Raw genomic sequence first — 23,067 nt, 5'->3', positions numbered from 1 at the left:
CTATATTTAACCGGAGGGAAACGTTGGACAAACCTAAATTGAGGAACGTTTTACATAATAGGTCATTTTTAACTTCACATGTCTCTCAAAATGCCAGCCCTGTGTGTAAAACCGCAGGGATGTTCTGGGGATACAAGAAACTTCAAGATAGACATGCTACATCTTTCTGTAGCATCAGTTATCATTCCCCTTTTAGGTCAGTCAAGTATAAACATGGATACAAGGGGTAGAAGGCAATATGTCCTTAAATTGTGAAAATGCAACTTCATTCTTCAAAGCCACTTTGTGTGGGACGCCTGAGTGGCTTAGTTGGTTAAACGTCCGACTCTTAATTTCGGCTCAGGTCATGATCTCATGGGTTTGTAGGTATGAGCTCTTCATCGGGTTCTGCACTGACAGAGAGGAGCCTGCTTGGCTGGGATTCTCCCTCTCTCTCTCTCTGCCCCTCCCCACCTCTTCTCTTTCAAAAACAAAACAAAACAAAACAAATTTGTTCATGTCAGGTCTTCTTAGGCTCCACCCATAAATGCAGTAGAGGTAGGAATTTGTTCTCTTCTGCCAGCAGGGGGCACTTCAGTAGAAAGTGTGAGAAATACTGTACAATAAGAGATTGTGATTCTATGAACAGAGTAGAATGATTTGTATGGAATTGATATAAATCGTGCTACTTTTGCTTCACGTGTGCACAATTGAAAACACCCACCTTAAAAATGGGTATTCCCAGTTAGCAGCACTTTGCTTTACAACATACCCCACTGTGGATGATGGGGCAGGGGGAACCCTCCCCAAATAATATTCCTTCATGCTGCTTATTGCCAACCATTATTTGACCAAGAAGAATTTGCAAAAAAAAAAAAAAAAAAAAAAACACAGCCTCCACCTTTTTGGGAAATAAAGGCTTGATTCAGTCTGCTGCTCTTGTGGTAATTAATAAACCTTAAACTTCCAAGAAAATGGACGTGTCTATAAACACTTCAGTAAAAGTTTATCAGGGAAGAGGATATAGGTTTTATTTCATCCCTTATTTTCTCTACTAAAGAAACCTTCTGACGGAGAAGCAAAACAGAAATAAAACTTTGTTAAATCTTTGAGGACTCTGAACCTAGTGACAGTATTCTTAAATTAGTTTTGCATCTGTCTACCAGAATAAGAACATTCCAGAAATTTGATAAGTAGCAAAGGAATGCTAACTTAGATGAGGCAGTGTTAGCTATCTATGCGTAATTAAGTATCGACCATGTTCTAGATAGCACAACCATAAATAAAATTCCATCCCTTCCCTTGAAGAGTTTACAGTCTAGCGATGGGCCATACTTAAAAACAAGTATTTTCAGTGGTTCGTGGCCCGTGGTAAACTCCACATGTTTTAGGAGCCCATAGGAGGGACAATTTGCTGCTTGTCAAGATCTATGATATACTTCCTCCGTTAATATCTGAGCTAATTCCCAAGGAAGAAGGAGCATTAATAATTAAAAAAAACCAAACAAACAGATCTTCAGGCTAAAGACAGAGCTTGGGTAAAGGCACAGAAGGTGGAACAGTAGGAACTACCACATGGGAAACAAGGAGATGCAGCTACCAGCTAGAAGTAGAGAGATCACATTATGGAGGGTGTTTGAATTCTCTGCTGGGTTTACATTCATCCAGGATGTGGTCTGGTGCCATCGAAGTGTCATAAGAAGGACAATGATGTGGCCTTATTTTCTAAATCCCCTGCCATCCCATTCACTAGAGACAGAGTTAAGGGGAACAAGATCCGAGCAGCAGTCCAGGAGTGAAATTATGTAAATGGTTAAGGGATGAACAGAGGAAGAGCCATGAAGAAGACTGAAGATGGGAAAGAAAAGTTGAAGAGGCCCTGGAATGTGCAAGAGGGGGTGCAGACTTCTTTGAAGGAATAAATGGTCCTCAGTGTCCATGCCATCCAAAGATCAAGTGAGCAGGGTCAGTGACATTTGAGAACATAAAGGTTTCCGTGGATCTGGGCAAAGCGGTGTAATGAGAGGAGGGGTTAGAAGATCATAGTGGATCTAAGAATCCATAGGAGCTGAGAAAGCAGAGGCAGTATGAACATCCCATTCCAAAAATTTGACTGAAGAGAAAAGCTAGAGAAAGAGCTAGAGTTAACCATTTGAAGAATAGACTGCAATTTAATACAAGCATGAATATTAGAAGAGCTCATATTCTAAAAGCTCATGGGAATGGGAGCAGCAGAACACATGAAGAAGGAGATGCCAGAAGAGCTGGGTTTGTGTTCTGGACTCAACTGACTGGCTTTGCGCTCTCGCATAGAGTCCCCCAAACCTGCTGCGTGTGAGATTCACAGGAGAAGCACTTTAGGATTAAGATGACTGGACCTCACTCAAGACGCATGGAATCAGAATCTCTGGGAGGGGGGCCCACGCTTATTTCTTGTAACTTTTGCTGTCTTCTCCTTCTCCCTGTCCACAACTCAGTTTCTCCTGCAGGTTTCTCCTTCTCTTCCCACCTCTAAATATTGTAGTGTTTTAGCTCTCCCTCTTGAAATCTCTCCTTAAGCCACAGACTCTCCCCAGGTGAAATCTTACATTCCATGGCTTCAGGTCCTGTCTGTTGACTGCTGATGACTCTCAGCCCTGACCTTGCACCTCATCTCCTGACTTCTCTATTCACTCCTGATAGATCACTGGATCTATCTAGTAGGCATTTTAAACATATGCCAAAGAAAATTCTCTTCGTTTTTATTCCATCAACACTGCTGCAAATCTGTGTTTATTCTCTGGTTGTTCCTGGTTCAGAATTGGTTCTTCAGGTGCTCCTGACGAGGCCTGGGAGTCATCTTTGTCTCCTCTGTTTCTTTCAGCCACATCCCATCCAGTAGCAGCTTTATCTCCAGAACATACCCTGAATCTATCCACTCCTCTCCATTGGTACTAACAATTGTTATTTCTTTACCGTGATAATCGCCTCCCTCCTTCTAGTCTTAACATCTTAAAACCCATTCTCCACACTGAAGCCAGAATGGTTATTTAAAAAAAAAAAAATACAAGGGTGCCTGGATGGCTCAGTGGTTTAAAGCGTCTGACTCTTGGTTTCAGCTCAGGTCGTGATCTCACTGCTCATGAGTTCAAGCCCCAAGTCAGGCTCTGTACTGGCAGTACTGAGCCTGCTTAGGATTTGCTCTTTCTGTCTCTCTGTCCCTACCCTGCTTGCACTGCCTTTGTCTCTCTCAAAATAATTAAATAAACTTAAAAAAAAAAAGTACAACCCAGATCATGTCGTTCCCTTGGCCATACTTCTCCCGCTGGCTCCATGGGAATTAACCAGCTCCTCTTACTTACCCTTATACCACAATGCTTTCTTCCACTGCCCCAAACACTGGGACTATGTTTCTTCTTCAAATATCCATGATTGTCCCTATTTCATAGCCTTTTGCCATTCGCTTTTCCTGGAAAACTCCCCCAGACCTCTAGGGGGCCAGCTCTTTCATGTCAACTTTAGTCCCTCCACATTTTTTGTTAGGTCTCTTTATAAAACTTAATCTAAAACATGGACTTTGCTACCAAAAAAGTGAACAATTTGTGCTGACGTGGCGTCTTAGATCCTTCCTGTTCTGGCAAGATTGATTTAAGGGAGGGGCGCCTGGGTGGCGCAGTCGGTTAAGCGTCCGACTTCAGCCAGGTCACGATCTCGCGGTCCGTGAGTTCGAGCCCCGCGTCAGGCTCTGGGCTGATGGCTCGGAGCCTGGAGCCTGTTTCCGATTCTGTGTCTCCCCCTCTCTCTGCCCCTCCCCCGTTCATGCTCTGTCTCTCTCTGTCCCAAAAATAAATAAAAAACGTTGAAAAAAAAATTAAAAAAAAAAAAGATTGATTTAAGGGAAAGCAAAATACAGTGTTCCTTTCTTCCACTCAGTTGCTATATGGGGCCAAGCAGAAGACAGGGTTGCTAGATGTTTGTGGTATATTCCAGTGTTTATGTGCTCCAGACACTGGCCACATCCTGTCCTGATCGACCTTCCCAGCCTCGGGGAGACCTGGAGTGGGAGAAGAATCGAAAAAGCTAACATTGCAGGTTAAAAAAATGTATTCTTCTCACTGTTAGGTTGGCTTTTTCTTTTTGACTCTCTTTCCCCTCCTGTTATTCCCCACCCCCATCTCAGCAGTACTAGTACTGAATTGTAATGAGATGGTGAGTATTGAAAGCCTAAGGTTACTTTTGGGTCATTTCTTTTTAACCTCATTGCTCATTCACATCCTTCTAATCTGTGGAGGGCTGCAGGGCACTGAAAAAGTCAGGAATGATTCTTCATGTCTTTGTTGTTCTTAAAACTCTGATCAGCCATGGAGTCGTTTTGCATTAACTATAAGTGAACACTGGTGTGGCTTTGTGGGGCGGAGCGGCGTGGGGGTGTGTGGCTAAGCGACATCGTGGACAGGGAATCCGGACAGTAGAAAGATGAGCAGTGGGACCTTTCGTTACACTTCTTCAGAGCTGGGCACCCTAGTCTTGTCAATGATTCCTGGGACTGCACTATTTTTTTTTCCTCCATCAAAAGGACTTTGATTCAGTGTCTCTCTCTGTGTTCATCTAAGACTCAGTGTCCCCATTCGCACAGCAAGTAGACCAGTCATACTCTCAAACCCATAAGATATGGAGCTTTATAAGTATGTTGTCCCTAGAGCATTCAGTGGAACATGATATAAAGATATAATGTGTGATTTATTAGCTTTATTTTAATTTAGTATTTTAAAAACAAGGGAGCACCGAGTGTCTATATTTTCACCTAATAACTTTTCCCTATTGAAGATTGTTAAGATCTGCTATTTAGGTCAAACTTTAGCCATCCTTTACATACTGATACAGCCAAATCAATATAATTGATACACAGAAGGTGCCTTTACCGGAACTTGGAGTCAAAGCCAACCTCAGAAAGCCTTCTATAGGCATGGTCCCTTGTATGGAGTCCTACCCATAGTCCTTTGCTGTGGGAAGCAGTGTTGGTCAGCCTGGGTGGCCATGCTGTGTACCTGTCACGTCCATGGGACCAAGAATGTACACCTGAGTTTGCTGCATAGGAGTAAATCCAGTCTGAGAGACCCTCTCAAGAAAGATTAATGTGATTATGTACTTCTAGATTCTTGCTTTTCTGTGTATGACTTGATCCTGAAGAAGAATCAGTTGTTGGCAGAGGCAACAGAAGAAGGCAAAGAAGCATGTTGTGGCCCTCAGACATGAGAAGGCATGAGTGAGTGCAAGCAACAGATAAGTAGGGGCCATTAAGACAATAGACAGGAGGCAATTGATTAGGAGGGGCAGAAGTGACAGGCTGTCTGTGTGCTAGGAGGACTATGCAGTCACCCATTTAGTAGAATAACACTGGATCTCCACGTCCTCTCGCTGGGCCTTGTTAGGGTCTCTTTAAGACCTACTTGTCTGTGATGCTTACTCTTTCTCTCAAGCCTAGTCTGTGGTCTTTCTTGGTTTCCAGTCAGCCCTGGACTCAAAATTAACATTCTTGTCCTTCTAATTTTCAGTAAATACTCAATTTTTGATGGAATCTGAATGAATTTTGCTTCCTTGTAAACAAGAGGCCAAATGCAATGGAATGTATTGCATTGGGAATAGCTCAATAGAGAGCAAGTTAAATTAGTGCTCAAAGCATTTTGTAAAATCACAGCTGCTTTGCTCCACCATAATGTGTCTCTGTTGCCAAACGCTGCCTTCGCAACACCACTGTTTGCCTGACAGACTGTGCCACTTGGTGTGCAAGGGGTCGTGACACACAGTACTACTTATAAAGTGATTTATGGATAAAAGCGATTGGACATCAGAGGGATTGCAGAGCACAGGGGATCTAGCAAAGCCCCAGAGTTCTTCCGTGGCCCTGAAAAACAGCCTTGAGGAGTCTCTGCATGACAGGATCCCTGGCATCAGTCAAATGCCTTACTGTCCCAATCAAGAGAGCCTGCTCATTGCTTGGCACCGGGATGGGATCAGGGACAATGCAGAGAGGCCCATGGGACTCAACTATGGCCAGAGGGGTCACCCCTTTGCAATTGCTGCAAGCTTTCACTCGGCAGGAGGTAAGCCTACAGTATTCAACAATTTTAGGAAAGAGAAACGCACATGTGGAATTGGGCTTTGGTGCCAGTTGTCCCGCAAGGAGACACGGCGAAATCAGAACTAAAAGATCCAGAGCAAAGACAAGAAGTGAAAGATAGGAACAGCCTGGCATCAGTATGGATCAGTGGTCAAGAAATGTGCAGAGTTCATTGATCTCAGTAAGGCAGAGGGCTTAAGACAGGCTGGCAAGGAAAGCCCATACAGAGGAAGGAATTGGCCTGACAGGAAGCCTTTTATATACTTCCTCTGGGAACTAGAGTTGGTAGCTGACTTCTCAGGCCATAAGCATCTAGGGCTGGAGGACTGAGGCAGAACCAAATGGGGGCACTGGGCCTTGACTTTCATTTTGCTGGCATCCATCTGTTCTGCACTTGGACCAGCTTTTTTATTCCAACAAATGATCTGTATTTGACTAAGTTACAAATTCCTTTTATGTGTGACAAACAGGATTTGCTGTTCCTTCAGAAAAGTATGGGTGGGAAAGATTGAGAGCTGATTTGCATATTGGTGTTGCTGGACACTAATGGGACATCGTACTGTCCTCCTGAAATCTTAACAAATGACTAGGACTATGGCTATTAAAAAAATGACTATGATTTTTCACTGCCTGATTTGGTTGGAATGAGTAAATTATTTTTATTTCATTGCATTAACTGCCAGAACATTGAATGAGCCGATAACTCCCTGGTGTTGCTGAGCCGCAAAGAACTATTATTCGGAATTGAATTTTTATTGATTTTCTTGTGCTACAATGACTTTTCTAACATAGTAGCATGAAAGAAAAATGAGAAAAAGGCCAAGTAGGGCATAGGGTGAGGAAGGGGAGGCTGCCGCTTCCCATGGCCTCACCCCGATGGACTACTTATTGGCAGGCACCGCTGACTCGGGGTGATCTTGTTGCCGATGAGATGATTTACAGGTTAGCCAAGCACCTGGCGTCATCACCTTGCCCTCCTCTTCCCTTCTGCTGTCTTTGTTTCCAGTCGCTTTGGGCCTTGTTGGCATTCTGCTGTAGACAGGAACAGGGCAGTGGGGTGAAGGAGGAGCAGAAGTAGAGAGGGTAATGTTCCACACCGGTCAGTGCTGATGTCTGTTAGCACCTTAACGCGTGCATACATGGGCGCACACACGGGCAGCATGAGTCAGTGTTACTTTAGCATCATTATAGTACCTTCATCTCTTCGTGGTTTTGCTTTTTCTAGTTATCTTGACTCCTGGAGACCTAGTTGTATATTAAGTTTATAACAGTCATTCACGTGAGTTGAAATGGAAATGCGTTCACTCATTCAACAAATATTTATTGATGGCTCCTGTGTAGTCCAGACACTAGAGGCAAGGCGGTGAACAAAACAAATGAAAAATGTTGTCCTTGTGCACAGATTCCTATGAGTAAAATTAATATTTTAGAATTCACAAAAGATTGAAAAATAACAGTCCTTTTGGTCTCCTTTAAAAAAAAAACTTATTTTGAGAGAGACAGAGTGCAAGTGGGGGAGGGGCACAGAGAGAGAGGGAGAGGGAGAATCCTGAGCTGATTCTGCACTGCCAGAGCAGAGTCTGATGCGGGGCTCGAACCCACAAAGCCATGAGATCATGACCTGAGCTGAAACCAAGAGTCGGTTGCTTAACCGACTAAGCCACCCAGGTGCCCCACTTCCTTCTTTAACAGACCTGAGAGGAGTGAAACTTGCTACAATAAATGGAAACAAAATGGACTTCTTCCCTGGTTTCTGATCTAGTTTAGAGAATCTTGACAACTCCTAGGAAAGAGTGGCTTTTTTGGGGCATTATTTTTTCTGGCTATAAAAATAATCCATGCTCATTATGGAAAGTTTAGAAAATGCAGAAACAAATGAAGTAGAGAATTAGTATACCCATATTCACCCTGTAGCAAGTCTTTGAAATGTTGAGTTTCTCCTCTGTAGGGCTTTTCCTATAGCATATATAGTAATCCCACACCAGTTGCTATTTTAGAATTTTAAAACCTTCAGTCTTGATGTGTATGTATGCAGTTTGGTTCAGTTCCCTTATACAAAGTAATGTGAAAATTATTATTTCTCTTCTTCCCAGAGACCCATATGAGCATGATTGTAAGTGAGATCAGAAGGTGGAAATCTATTTATATTCCACCCTCTCAATATATATGAATAGAAGACCAAGTCTAATAAAAGAGTGTCCTTATGTGATGTGATAACTTCTGGAAAGAGAGGTAGCTAGGCAGGCATTTTGCAAGAGATTTGCAAGAAAGAAACAAGAGCATATGTATGCAAGAAGAATGTTCTAAGCCAGCAAAGCCCGATTGGAATAGTAAAAGTGGTACAGTGTGTATTATGTAGGCTGTGTGAGGCTCTACCTCTGTTTAGACCTATAACTTTTCTGAGGAACTTTCCTGGAATCACTCGATTAAGTTGGGTCCCACTGTGATAGATTTTTACTGAACTTACTACTTCTCTATCTCGTCACTCATGAATACACATTTTTAATGTTTGTTTATTCATTTGGAGAGAGAGCACATAAGCACGGGAGGGGCAGAGAGAGAGAGGGAGAGAGAAAGATTCGAAGGAGGCTCCATGCTGCTGGCACAGAGCCTGGCGTGGAGCTCAAACTCAGGAATGGTGAGGTCATGACCTGAGCCAAAATCAAGAGTCGGATGCTCAGCCGACTTAGCCATCCAGGCGCCCCCATTAATCTTAATCTCTTGTTTAATTTCTGTTCTTCCTGTTAGCGTGTATGCTGTGGGAGTATTGGGACGGTCTGTGTGAGGTTGACTAATGCACTCCACTGCCCATGGTCAACAGCATGAGTGAATGAAGGAAGCTGTTGCACATATACTGAAAACCTGAAGGCAAAGTAGGAGAAGGCCTGCCAACCAAAGCAGGTTTTTAATGCAGATGTACCTACTTTTATTTGGAAGTAGATGCATTCTATAAGAAATGTATTACATTTTGAGGAGGCCAGTTCTCACATATTAGAAAATATATATAAACGATAGACACCATTCACTCCATGCTCTTTTATCTTATGTAGCAATTTATTCAAACATTTACTTGCAATGTAAATATTCTTTGAGCTTTATAACGTCTGTGTAGTATTCCATTGTAGGAACGCACCAAAAGATATTAGCCATTCTTATATTATTGGACATTTAGATTGTTAGCAACTGTTCAGCATTATAAGTGGAGAATTGAGCAATGTCACCCTTCCACATTTTTCTAGGTAGCTGTGTAATCGTTTTCCTAGAAAATTTTAGAAATAGGTTGCTTGAATTATATAAATGAATCCTTTTAAATAATAACTTTATTGAGATATAATCCATAATACCCTGCAGCCAATACATCTACTTAAAGTATACAATTTAATAGGTCTTTTAAAATTGTATTTATTTATTTATTTATTTATTTATTTACTTATTTATTTTTAGAGATAGGGAGCATAAGCAGGGGGAGAGGGGCAGAGTGAGCGAGAGAGAGAATCTTAAGCAGGTTCCATGCTCAGCGTGGAGCCCAACGCAGGGCTTGATTCCACCACTGTGGGATCGTGACTTGAGCCGAAATCAATATTCAGATGCTCAACCGAGTCACACAGGCGCCCCTACAATTTGATAGTTTTTGGTACATTCTCAGAGTTGTGCAACCATGTTCAGAGTCTATTTTAGGACACTTCCATCACGCCGAAAAGTAAAACCGTTCCCATTAGCCGTAACATTCCCCTCGCCCCTTGCCCTGACACCTGCAGTGCTTGGCCATCACGAATCTTTCTGGCTGTATGGATTTGTCTCTTCAGGACATTTCATATACGTGGGATCATACAATATGTAGTCTTTTGTGTCTGGCCTCTTTTACCGAGCATATTCCTTTCAAAATTCATCTGTGTTGCAGAAAGTACTCCAGTATTTTATTTCTTTGTATTGTCAAATAATATCCCACGGTATGGGATTATTGTCAAATAATATCCCACATGTTGTGCATTTATTCATTAGAAAGTGAACATATAAATGAACTGTTAAAGTAATTTTGACACATCCTCTAGCTTGCCCTTCATGTTGACCTGTTTTCACACTATCTAGCAGTGTTTAAGACTATCTAGTTTTCCATCCTCTTTCCAACACTGGGAATTAGTACTTAAAGAAACTAATAAAACCAAGCCTCTGTGGAAAAGTTAAAGAGACATATTGATGCTTTTTAAATGGGCATTTCTTTCATGATTAGGGATATTGGCCTTATGATTGTCTCTATTAGTTGTTTCTCTCTTATGAATGTTGCCTAAATGCCCCTTTGCCATTTTGTTTTAGGGTATTTATCTTTTTTGTTTGTTGTAATAATGCCGTTTGTGTATTAAGGCTGTCCAGCCTCTGCCCATAATGTTGCTTGTAATGTTTGAGATTGAGGCCATTTTTTTTTTCCTTCCCGGATTTTATTTAAATTCAAGTTTGTTAGCATATAGTGTAGTATTGGTTTTAGGAGTAGAATTCGGTGATTCATCATTTCCATATGACACCCCGTGTTCATCACAACAAGTGCCCTCCTTAATGCCCATCACTCATTTAGCCCCATTCCCTGCCCCCCTCCCCTCCAGCAACCCTCAGTTTGTTCTCTGTGGTTAATAGTCTCTTATGGTTTGCCTCCCTCTCTGTTTTTATCTTATTTGATTTTCCTTTCCTTCTCCTATGTTCATCTGTTTTGTTTCTTAAATTCCATATGAGTGAAATCGTGTGATATTTGTGTGTCTCTGTTACTTCGCGTAGCATGATACCATCTATCCATCCACATCTTTGCAGATGGAAAGATTTCATTCTTTTCGATGGCTGAGTAATATTCAATTGTGTGTGTCTGTGTGTGTGTGCATATGTATGTATACATACCACACCTTCTTTGTCCATTCATCAGTCGATGGACATTTGGGGTCTTTCCATTATTTGGCTATGTTGTTAGGGCTGCTATAAACTTTGGGGTGCACGTGCCCCTTCAAGATTGAAACAGTTTTTAGTTTGATATGTCTACCAAACATTATCTACCAATCATTTCCTTAAGGATTCTTCTTTTAATTTTCTTTAGAAGGGCTTTCCCTATCCTAAGATCCAAATAAGTATCTTGTGACTGCTATGGTTTTATCATATATTAATTTATACTTTTCATTTGAGAGTCTTTGAAAAATTTTCCAGTTTATAATTAATATGTATATCTGATTTATGAAAAAGCCTCCTCCTTTTAATCATTGCAGCCTTATAATAGGATTTAGTAATTGTGACCTTTATTAAGCTGTGTTATGTACCCAGTGCTCTTAAGACAATTTTACACGTATTAGCATTTAATGCCCACAAAAACTATATGTGATGAAAATTATTATCTGCATTTGGCAGATGAGGAACCTGAGGCAAAGAGAGATAAAAATACTTACCAAGTCAAGGTTCTAGTAGGTGGCAGACCCAGAATTCAAATGGATGCTCAGTCTCCAGCCCCACCTTCTTCAAAAGTGTGCAGTCTTACTAGTCGAGTTCTAGAACAAATGACCTAGGAGTTTAAATCCTTATCATTACTTAACATGCATGCTTATGAGGTGTTATGCATTTATTTTTCCAGAGTTTTTGGATAATTACACGAATATTCCTTGCTATATCGTAAAAAAGTTAGATTTGAACATTTTCAAGTGTGTTTTATTGCCCACTGCCAAGTGCTTTGAAACCACAACTTCCAAGTACTTACTAATTCATTACTTTGAGCCTCATTTTTAAAAAAGGTAATTGTTTTTTCAGGAAGGGGGTGCAGCTGATTAAAATCTCTCTTGTCTCTGCTGTGTCTGAGACTGTATTGTTGTTAGTTTGCTCATGTATAATAACTTGTTTGGGAAGAAAAATTTAGTACCTGTGGTCTTTTGTTTTTTTCTTTTCCTCAAAAATAAAAACATAGGGGTGCCTGGGTGGCTCAGTTGGTTAAAGCATCCGACTTCGGCTCAGGTCATGATCTCATGGTTTGTGGGTTTGAGCCCCACATCCGGCTCTGTGGTGACAGCTCAGAGCCTGGATCCTGCTTCAGATTCTGTGTCTCCCTCTTTCTCTGCCCGTCTCCAACTCATGCTCTGTCTTTCTCTCTCTCTCTCTCAAAAATAAATAATAAACATTAAAAAAATAAATAAATAGGTATGATTAATTATACCCTGGTATATGCTAATATAGGAAAAAGTTCTAATCCTAGCCTGATTTTTGTTTCATTGTCAATCACTTCTTTTTTAAAAAAAATATTTATGTAGCTTTATTGAGATATACCTAACCAATAACCTTGTGTAACTTACAATTTGCCATGATTTGGTATCCTTTTTTGTTGTGGAATGATTATCACAGTAAGGTTAGTCAACACATCCATCACCTCACATAGCTACATTTTTTCTTTTTTTTTTTAAATTTACTCTCTCAGTAACTTTTAGGTAAACAGCACAATATTGTCAACTATATTCACCATGCTGTATGTTAGGTCCGCAGAACTTACTCATGTTTTCACTGGAAGTTGTACCCTTTGACCTCCATCCTTTCCCTCACTTGCCAGCTCCTGGCAACCACTAGTCTTCTCCTTGTTTGTGAGTTCAGCTTTTTTGTATTCTATATATAAGTGAGATCATACAGTATTTGTCTGACTTACTTCATTTAGCGTAATGCCCTCAAAGTCCCATCTGTGTTGTCTCAAATGGCAGGATTTGGTTCTTTATTTTTATTTTATTTTTTAAATGTTTGTTTGAGAGAGAGAGGGAGAAAGAGAGCATGAGCAGGGGAGGGGCAGAGAGAGGGAGAGAGAGAGACAATCCCCAGCAGGCTCCATGCTGTGAGCACAGAGCCCAATGCAGGGCTTGATCTCATGGTTGGTGAGAACTTGAGCTGAACCAAAATCAACAGTCAGATGCTTAACTGACTGAGCTACCTGGGTGCCCCTGTTTTTTTGTTTTTGTTTTTTAAGCTGAATAACACTCCATTTTGTGTGTGTGTATGTGTGTGCACATACACGTCTATGTAAACACACATGCACACACACACACACCCCACTCCATCCATTCATGCGTTGATGTACACTTAGGTTGTTTTCATGTTTTTCTGAATAGTGTTGCAGTGAGCTTAGGATATAGACATCTTTTCGAGATGGTGATTTTATTTCTTTTTGAATGGGTTTGCTGCATCTTATGGTTGTTCTATATTTAATCTGGGGTGGGGGGAGGAGTCTTCATATTGTTTTTCATAGTGGCTCCTCCAATTCACTGCCCCTCCACCAGTGCACAATGCTTCCCTTTTCTCCACATTGTCATCCACACTTATCTCTTGTCTTTTTGACGATAGCAATTCTAACAGGAGCAAGGTGGTATCTCCCTGTGGGTTGGATTTGCATTTATCTGATGATTAATGATGTTGAGCACCTTTTCAAGTACATGGTGGACATTTGTGTGTTGTCTTTGGAATAACGTTTATCTGGGTCCTTTCCCCATTTTTTTTTTAATAGATTGTTTGTTCTTTTGCTGTTGAGTTGAATGAATTCTTTGGATATTTTGAAGATTAGCCCCTTATTAGAAATATGGTTTGCAAATATTTCCTCCCATTCCATAAGTTGCCTTTCACTTTGTTGATCATTTCTTCTGCTGCACAAGAACTTTTTGACATAGTCCTAATTGTTTATTTTTGCTTTTGTTACTTGTGTTTTCTGTTGTCATGTCCAAAAAGTTGTTGTCAAGGCCAGTGTCAAGAAGCTTTTTCCCTAGAGTTTCTTTTAGTCGTCTTATGGTTTCAGGTCATACAATTAGGTCTTTAATACATCTTGAGTTAATTTTTGTGTTACAAGGTAGGGGTCCAAGGTAATTCTTTTGCATGTGGTTTTCCAGTTTTCCCACCACCATTTATTGAAGAGATACCCTTTCCTCATTTAGAATAATTGTAAATCTGTCAAATATTAGATATCTGTATATGTGGGGTTTTATTTCTGGGGTCTCCATTCTGCCCCACTGATCCATGTGTCTGTTTCTATGCTGATAATGTATTGTTTTGGTTACTGTAGCTGTGTAGTGTAGTTTGAAATCAGGAAGTATGATGCCTCTAGCTTTGTTCTTTTTTTTTTTTTTTATTTCAAGGTTGCTTTGGGCCTTCAATGTCTTTTGTGGTTCCCTGTGAATTATAGGATTGTGTTTTCTATTTCATTAAATAATGCCACTGGAATTTGTATAGAGATTGCATTGAATCCATTGATGACTTTGGATAGTATAGAAATGTTAACAATATTAATTATTCTAGTCCATGAAATTGTTAGTTACATCAGTTTGTTTACTCCTGAGATACTTATAAAATTATTATGTTTCTAATTTTCTTAATTTTGTTAAAATTCAAAATTTTTAACTATGACATATTTAGGATCTTTTTTTTTTCTCTCTAATACTATTTTGCCTTGTATCCAGTGAGCTCTTTTGCAAACTCAAGTCCTTTTTCACCTCAGAGAAGAATTATTATCATTCTTAAATAGGTTGTCATTTATTTTCTTTCTTGTTTCTTTCTAAAATTCCTATTCTATTTAATACTATTTTTCTCTATCTCAACATTATCTTTTGTTATTTATTTTGTTCTTTTGCTGGAAAATTTATTATCATTTTATAATTTTCCTCTTAGCACATGCATTCAACATATATTTGTTAAGGACATGCTCTGTATCAGGTGTTCAGTAGCCCTGAGAGTATGAGGGCAACCATCTCAGATATAAAGCCCCCCCTTTACAGAAATGAGGAGAAAAGTGAGGAGTAAGAAATTTTAAGAGCCCTACTAGAGGAAGCCTCATAAACTGGGTTTTGTTGGTTACATAGCTGTTGTCTCTTGCCTCTAAGACCACTGGTATATAGTTTGTAAAGCTGGAGCAGGTACCTCTTTGCCAGATCCTGGCTCCCTGTAAGGCTCCACCAGTAGGGGGCGGGGGAGGAGACTAAACAGTAGAAGAGGGAGGAAGTCTACTTGTTAATTTTCTGTCCCTGTCAGCATCACCCTAGTAGAGTTTCTTCATCCTGGAAGTGGCAGTTGCTTCTTGTTTCCAGCTTATTATTTTGTTTCAAGTACTAACAGAACCAGCTTTGTTAGGACCCACAGAGATTCCAGCACCAGATTGATGGACAGTCTTTCTTCAGAGGTCTTGGTCTTGATTTCTTAAATCCCTCTTCCACGTTCCTGAGGTGCCAGCACCCATGCCCAGTGCTTCACAGCTCTGTAACCCCAACCTCTTCTTTTGGCCCCCTCCAACCCCTCTGCTTTTTTTCCTTTTCCTGCCTGGATCCTGACTGGATCCTCACTAGTTTAGTTTTCTGCAATATTCAGGATGCTGTTTACGGTCTCCATGGTATGTATATTTCTAATTCAGCACTTAGGTTGTTTTTTTCTTCCCCCTGCATAGTGGCAGTTTTCTTGATCTCAGATGTTATCCTATTTATAACTCCCTACTCTAGATTCTCAGTTGCTATTTCGTTTTGACTTTAAAAAGCTCAAATTAGAAGTTCTATAAAAATGTCTCTTGTTTCTTGTCTTAGAGGAAGCCATTGAATCTAATTTCTATGGTTTGCCTCCTTTATTTGTAGAATTCTTTTTATATGGCTGGGGATATTTTCTCTACTACTGGAAGTTGCATGGGTTCCTATCTAAATCTTTCAAGCCTCAGAACTAACATAGGTAATCAAAGTATGTAACTTTGCCAATTAAGAAACTAATCAGGTTAGATGACCTGCGGTGGGAATCAGAGGTAGAGCTGGAAGCATGTACCTCTGTGTCTAAGGGTTTATTTCCATGATTTTTAGTATATTTCATAGCCAGCTGGAATTTGGTCTGTTTTCTCTCCTTAGGAGTCAGAAATACCAAAGTTCTACCATTAGCCTCAGGTATGGGGCAGGACTCGGTGATGCTTGTGTTTCTTACTTGGTGTGCTATCTGGTGTGTGGCTGGCTGCTTGTTATGAGCTGGATCCTGATACATGACATCATACTTTTCCCCTGACCCCCTACTCCATCGCTGATTTGCCTTTCATCTTTGTCTCTCCTTACTGAGGAGTATTAATATGCTTCTGGCTGGAACCCTGCCAGTGATTCCCAATGTCACTTGGGGAGAAGCAAGAGGTTGGGTAGGTCCCTCCTGTAGTTTGATCCTGGCTGGATGAGACCCACTAGGTGTTTCTTCTTTATAGACATTACCCTTTCCTACATCCCAGTGGGAATGCAGGGCTTCCTTTTTTAGCTGCATGTTTACCTATTTTATGGAGCTGTTGGGAATGGGGAAGTATATTGGATGTTTTCATCCCAACTTTCCTTTCACCTGCCAGTGTATTAGAGTAGTGGAGTGAGGAGCTAACCATAAACTATGCGTTTGGTTACCATTTCCATTTCTCCTGAGCAAAGAAAGGAAATAGAGCTGGAAGACAAAACAGAAAGTCCCACTCTCTGTTTTATGTGCTTCATCTGGTTGAATACAGATTATGTGGTGTTGTCAAAGCAGCAACCATTATTCAGCAGCACCAAGGGAGGCTTCATTTGGAAAACAAAGCAATCAAGAAAAACAAAATGGCAAACAAACCAAACAAAAATAGCCACAAAAACTCAACCCTTTCCTTTAGCAAACTGAGTGTTCACAAAACTCCTGTTGAAGTCATGCTCACACTCTGTGCTACACTGGTTTCAGTCCAGTCCTGATGAGTGAATGAATCAGAAGGAGGAAGGATTTTTGACTCACAGCTCCCCTGGGGGAAAGCAAAGGAAACTTTGTGGTCAAATTGTGCAGGAAACTGGAGATTTTTCACTCTAGGGTTTATTCACAGTTCTTCACTCATGGTTTTATCAGCAGTCAGGTAACCCTTATCATACTTGCAGTCAGAAATTCTGAATCAGACTCTTAAATACAGTAAACAAACTGAGGGTGAATTAAAAAAAAAAAGAAAGAAAAATAATAATAATAAAAAAAAGAAATTCTGAATCATAAGTGCTATGGCAGTTTATGGATCTGGAATAGAAGGAATCTGGCTTCATGATTTGGGGGGCAGGAGAGAAATGAGAAGAAGGATGTGCCCCCTGCCTGCAACGCAAGTCCTTTTAAGATCTGTTGCCTCGTATATACTCATGAAGATCCCTGAATATATAGCACTACTGACAAAAGGCGTCAGTTGCCTCTGGGAGGGAAAACATTAAGACTAGAATTGGTAAGAAAGTGAATACATGGATGGTTCTGCTTGTTATTCATCCAGTGTTTCTGACTTGCTAAAAGCAAGTTTAATGTATTTATACAATTTGTAAAGATGTAACTGATTCTGGAGCTCTGCTCTTTACAGGGAACATATTTCATGTTAGTGTAAGCACTAAAGAAAATTAAATCAATAAATCCACAGCCTGTAATTTGAGATACTCAATTGAAGAAAAATACATTGTCTGGGAGGGAGGGGGAACCGTTCACATCGAGAAAGACTTGTAAAAGCCGCCTTTGTTTTACTAGTGCAGGATTTCAGGTGATGGCAAGAGTTAAGCCTGTGCTGTAAAATCATCAGTGCTTTGTGACACCTCGCAACAAGCGGAGACCCGCTCACACTTTGGTTCTTGAAGCAAGCGCTCAACTGGAAAGCCACTCAAGCCATGCTTTCTCTCTGAACTCTCTGGGTCCTTCTCCCTAAGAAAGTTTTTGCTGGCTGTAGCAGGCAGAGACCGGATGTCAGGAAGCTCTGTGCAGTTTTTCCCCCTCGCTGGCATCGATGTTCTCCATGACCACTGGCAAGCCAATTAACCTCCCCGGGCATCGCCCTTCCATGTGTAAAAGGTTAATAGTGCAGCTTGTTTGCAAAGTGCCTCGAGCCTTCCATGAAGGGCACTACCCAGATACGCAGCATTGCTGTTTGACTGGAGGGCGTTGTATTTTTTAATTTTATGTTTGGTTGGATGGGTTATAGATTTCGTGGTGGTTGAATGTTGCCCCATTCTCCCTGGTTACACATAAAGACTAGTAGGCAATCTCACCCTATTACCATCTTCTAGAGCCCCCTAGAGGGTTAAGGAAAAGGCAGAGGTTACAGATTAATAATGCATTCTTTAGTTAATAAAAAAAAAAATCATGTGCATCTCAACTGCACAATTATGGCTGTGGATGGCAACTTATTAGGTCAAGTGTGTCATCAGATGCTAAGCAGATTATGTTGGCAAAGACTCAGGAAATGAGTTGTTTTTTGTTTGTTTTCTCTCTGCGCCCCAGTAAACCTTTCCTCCTTCACGGCAGCATGGAGCATAGGAAGTTCTGTTATGGTTTATTTCAAATATTTGGGAAAACGATTTTCTTATGTCTGGAACTCCTAAAAACGGTGACTCTCTGTGTCGACCCAGTTTGTGACATTAAGCTCACTATTTTATTGTATTTGGACCACATGTGAAGAATATTGGCCCTAGAGCAAATTGTCCTATACCTCACACTTTTGTTGTTGTTGTTGTTTGTTTGTTTGTTTTGCAGATTTAAGGAAAAACTTCGAACAAGATCCACAGGGAAGGGAGGTGCCCATTGAAGGCATGATAGTGCTGCATTGCCGGCCACCCGAGGGAGTCCCTGCTGCTGAGGTAAGACACCAGCCCTGGTCCCAGGAGGGAGAGCAGAGTCCTATGTGGTCATAAGTGAAGTGAAAGAGTCTGTGTCTGGCATTCTTGCTCTCTGGACCCAGTTGCTAAAGGTGAAGATACTGCGAAGGAAGTAAGTTGGAAGAGGAGGTTGTCTCTTGCCTACTTTGTTGTTGACACAAAGCTCTTGTGAGGTAGCCTGAGTAGGATTTTGGTCTGTGTTCTTGATTTCAGTGACCTTGGATCTCACAGGTGGCATCCTCTATGTCCTCAGTCAGTCGCCTGGGACACTCTGACATACACCTTGGGTCATGGCTCAACCTGTCACGTGAAAAAGTGCCCAGGGAAGGACATGACCCTAGTGCCACAAGTTTCACTAATGTTTGTACTTAGTCTCCATTTACTTACAGAACAAACATCCACTGAGTGTTTATTATGCTGTAGGCACTGTGCTGGGCATGGGGAATATAAAAAGTGATGAAGCCACAGGTCTCCTTCACGGTGGGAGTCTAGAGTCCAGAGTCACTCTTGGTTTTTGCCCTTTCATGTTTTCTAGGACTTCTCCTATACTATTAGAATCTAATTGTCAATGATGACACATTGTGGTCATGGCAAAGGCTTCCTAAACCTTTCAGGCCCTCTTAAAAGATGTTCTCATAGATGAGTAATACAGTCATGAAGGTAATACTGAGGGTGAAGGGGGGAAGTAGAAGGAAAGCTTAATAGAATGATAAGTTTATAAATGAAGGCCCGAGTTGAGCAGTAGATAGTTCAGTTGTGGATCTTCTGTGGGAAGCTAGGAAAATGTCTTTAGAGCCGTGGTTTGTTTATTCACTGAGAGGTAGAGATTTAACAAAAAAGAAGAAGAAGCCTTTACCTCACATTTTCGCTAAAATTGCTGTGGGATTTTGTAATTGGAAGGACAAAGGAATCGAGAAAATAAAAGGGAGCGGAAAAACACACACACTTGCATGTTTAGACAGAAAGCATGCTGGGTGGGCACTATTGAAAGCTCAAATGGTTCACAGAAATGAAGCAAACGGACTTGAAAATTAAAGTGAACATTCCATGCATGATAGGAAATGATTAGAAAGGAAAATGCTTATTTTTAGATTGTTATTTAATGTGAAACAGGAAGGTTTTTGGTCCTTCTCTTGCTACCTTTCCGTTTCTTGCAGAGTGTGCTGTAGTTTCCAGAGCAGGGTGAGAGGCCGCAGGGCGTTCAGTGCAGAGGGGAATGCATCACTCTCATTCAGGACACCCTACTGCTCCCAGGAGTCTAGCGTGGGCATCAGCAGTTTGCTATAAGCACCACCTACCTCTCAAAATCCTGATTTACAAATGTCCATGTGGGGGGTGCCTGGGTGGCTCAGTCAGTTAAGTCAGTCAACTCGGGTCATGATCTCAAGGTTTGTGAGTTTGAGCCCCATGTCAGTCTCTGGGCTAACAGCTTGGAGCCTGGAGCCTGCTTGGATTCTCTCTGCACCTCCGCTGCTCTCACCCTCCCCTTCCTCTCAAAAATAAATAAACCTTAAAAACAAACAAACAAACAGCCAACCAGCCAAACAAAAAAAAACAAATGTCTGTGTGGACAGGAAATTTGGGGGGGGGGGGGAGGGGTGATCCCTGTTCAGCTCCCTACACCTTCCTATTCTCCCTTTGACAACAAATGACACTTTATTTTAATCATGTTTATGTTATTAGGAATAAATCTCAGAGCCAGGCTGGCTGATATTAAATGAGGGCCATCCCAAGGAGTAAGCCAGGGCTACAGGATGGTTGAAAACAGACATTCTGAGCTGAGAATGAGGGAGAGCTGTGTTTTCTACATTTTGTGTTATAGGATGGATCTGGAGAGTGTTTCGGCTACATTGTGGGTTAATGGGCTATTATGAGCCCTGATAAGCATTTATAGCATCATCTTAATGCAAGAAAGCATCTCAAATCCAAACACCAGGGTTTCCTTGGAATTTATGTGTTGGTTACTACCTATATCTGCACACCAGTATTTACAGCTCTCTTAGTGTGTGCAATAGCTTACATGGTTGGTATTACCATCGACATCTGTGTTTTTGCTGATGGGCGGGCAGAATGACAGAAGAAATCAAAAAGGGTAGAGAAGGAAAGGGAAAATGTACATACCCTTCCCCGGTCAGGGTCTCCCATGATGAAGATGTCTGCAGTGCCCGTCATGCGGTCTCCAGGTCTGCAAAAGTGCACCACTGTGCTTTCTGACTTCACAGTCAAGTGAGGATCCTGTAGTTAGCTAACGACTCTCCAGGGTGGCAGTGATAGGAACTGTGTTTGGAAATTGATCAGTAATGTCATTGTCACTGTGAGACACCTTCCATTATCTTCCTTGCGCGGGAATGTTCCTCCCTCTCCACCACGTGGTTCCCTTGCTGCCCACCTCCTGTGGGGCCATGGGGTCATCACTGGAAGGGGTTGTGGCTAGCAGGGCCACTGGTATCTCAGCAGGTTTTGCCCTGCAGTGGCCTAGGAGGTCTCCTCCTTGACACATCGAGAGGCATCTTGGGGGCAGGTCCAAGTCGTGTTTTCCTAAGACATGTACAATTGTCTTCTGTCTGTAAGGTAGAACTTCCCTGGCAACTAATTCATCTGTTGACCACAGAAGGTGGTTTGTGTAAGCTCAGGAAGAGCTACCCTTTATAGAATGTCCCCATGTGCCAGGTACTGTGTTAAGTGCCTTCGCTGTTGTTTCTCTTGTTTTTATGTTTATTTATTTATTTTTGAGAGAGAAAGAGAGGCAGAGAGAGATGGAGACTGAGAATCCAAGCAGGCTCCACACTTTCAGCGAGGAGCCCGACATGGAGCTCGAACTCCTGAACTGTGAGGTCATGACCTGAGCCGAAATCAAGAGTTGGACACTTAAGAGACTGAGCCACCCAGGACTCCCTTCTCTATGTCATTTCACTTGATTTGCAAGTGAGATGGTAAAAGGTTACAGGTATTTTCATGTCCATCTTATAGGAACTTGTCCAAGCTCTTGGATCACTAGAAAGTTATTCTAACCTTAAAGCTCAGATCATTTTTTCTTCTCTAATATTTTTTTTTGTTTTTCATGAGACTCTGGGTTCATTTAGTTTTCCCCAAGCTTTTTGAAGCTTGAGAGCCCAGAGGCCAGTGGTAACATATCTGTTTGCTATGCTCCAGACCTTCCACCATTAGAAATAGAGATTAAAATTTCTTCTAGCTAATATGCCAATCCTAAACTTTCTGTAAATTCTTTGTTCTTTTGTTTCAAATAAGTAATCTGCTGGCAAAACGACGAATAGAGCAGTGATAAAAATAGAGGTGTTGGGAGCTCAGGAGGATGAGGAGCCTGGAGTGGGGCATGTCTAGAACCTCTGTGCTCCCAAGGGCCAGGAGCCTTGGTTTGATGCTGTCCTAGGTGATAGGAAGGTACGGGATTTCCAGAGTTACAAGAAGGAGGCCATGGAGAAGAAAAGGAGACATATGAAAGGGGAGACAAGAGACCCCAGGGTGATCTCTACCCTTACTACAATTTTTCCTACATCTGGCTGTAGCCATGACAGAGTTCATTGTCCTGAAGTGTCAAACACTGACTAGCACTTCCCAATGCTGTGACTGATAGCAATTTACTAGCCACCCTGAACCTCCGATTCCTCATCTGGAAATAGGAATGATATTTTCCTTGTAGGATTGCTGGGAGACAAAGAAAGGTGGGGGGTGGGGAAACAAGAACATTCAAAACAGTCTTTAGTATCAAATAGTAGAAATTATTGTGGTTTATCTTCTTCCTTTTTAGCCTAGTCTTTCATAAAGCTTCACAAACCTTTAATTCTCAGCAAAGATGGAGGGCAGCCTGGTGGTCGGAGAACCAGATTAAAACAGAGACTCTTGTGATATCTGACGCATTTTCAACCCTATGAAAAAACAATGTGCTTCTCAGACCATCCCCCCTCACCCCAGACTGTACGTGAGCTCTGCCCCTCCAGCCTGGGCCCCCTGTTCTTCCTTCACAAGCTCATCCAAGGACAAAGACCCTTATCAAAAGCTCTCTGCTTCCCTCTCTTTTAATCTGTCACATGGAAGAAATAAATGGTTATTGACAGAAGCTGGTGAGTATCTGTGTTTCTGTACCTTGCTTACCCCATTGAAGAGTCTTATGAATGGTAGTCGCAGGAGTAGTAAATACACTTTCTCAAAAGTAGCATATGAATTTGAAGATTCTTACCAGACTCGTTTGCATGCTGGTTTGGATGAAATAACAGGTCACACACTCTTTCCAAAATACCTACAGTTTGAACAGATGATAATTGAACCTTTCCTAAACTCCACGAGCTCCTATTGCTGGATGTATTAGAGCATTTTGTCACTGCAGTTACTGTTAACCTTAGCCTTGGGACA

The 23,067-nt window shown here is 41.4% G+C and overlaps 1 protein-coding gene across 11 annotated transcripts in view; it reads left to right on the top strand.

Moving 5' to 3' along the window:
• The window catches only part of UNC5D (unc-5 netrin receptor D), a 574,077-nt gene that overhangs the window by 343,295 nt on the left and 207,715 nt on the right, over positions 1 to 23,067 (top strand). For all 11 annotated transcript variants that reach the window (XM_058720717.1, XM_058720720.1, XM_058720721.1 and 8 more), the window contains one exon: positions 18,575 to 18,678. In XM_058720717.1, the coding sequence (XP_058576700.1) occupies positions 18,575 to 18,678 (104 nt within the window). The remainder of the gene's footprint in view (positions 1 to 18,574; positions 18,679 to 23,067) is intronic.

This window comes from Neofelis nebulosa, chromosome 3 (genome assembly GCF_028018385.1).
Source record: "Neofelis nebulosa isolate mNeoNeb1 chromosome 3, mNeoNeb1.pri, whole genome shotgun sequence".
Classification (NCBI taxonomy): Eukaryota; Metazoa; Chordata; class Mammalia; order Carnivora; family Felidae; genus Neofelis; species Neofelis nebulosa.
The sequence above is the reverse complement of the archived record's forward strand: the minus strand, read 5'-3'. Positions and strand labels throughout refer to the sequence as shown.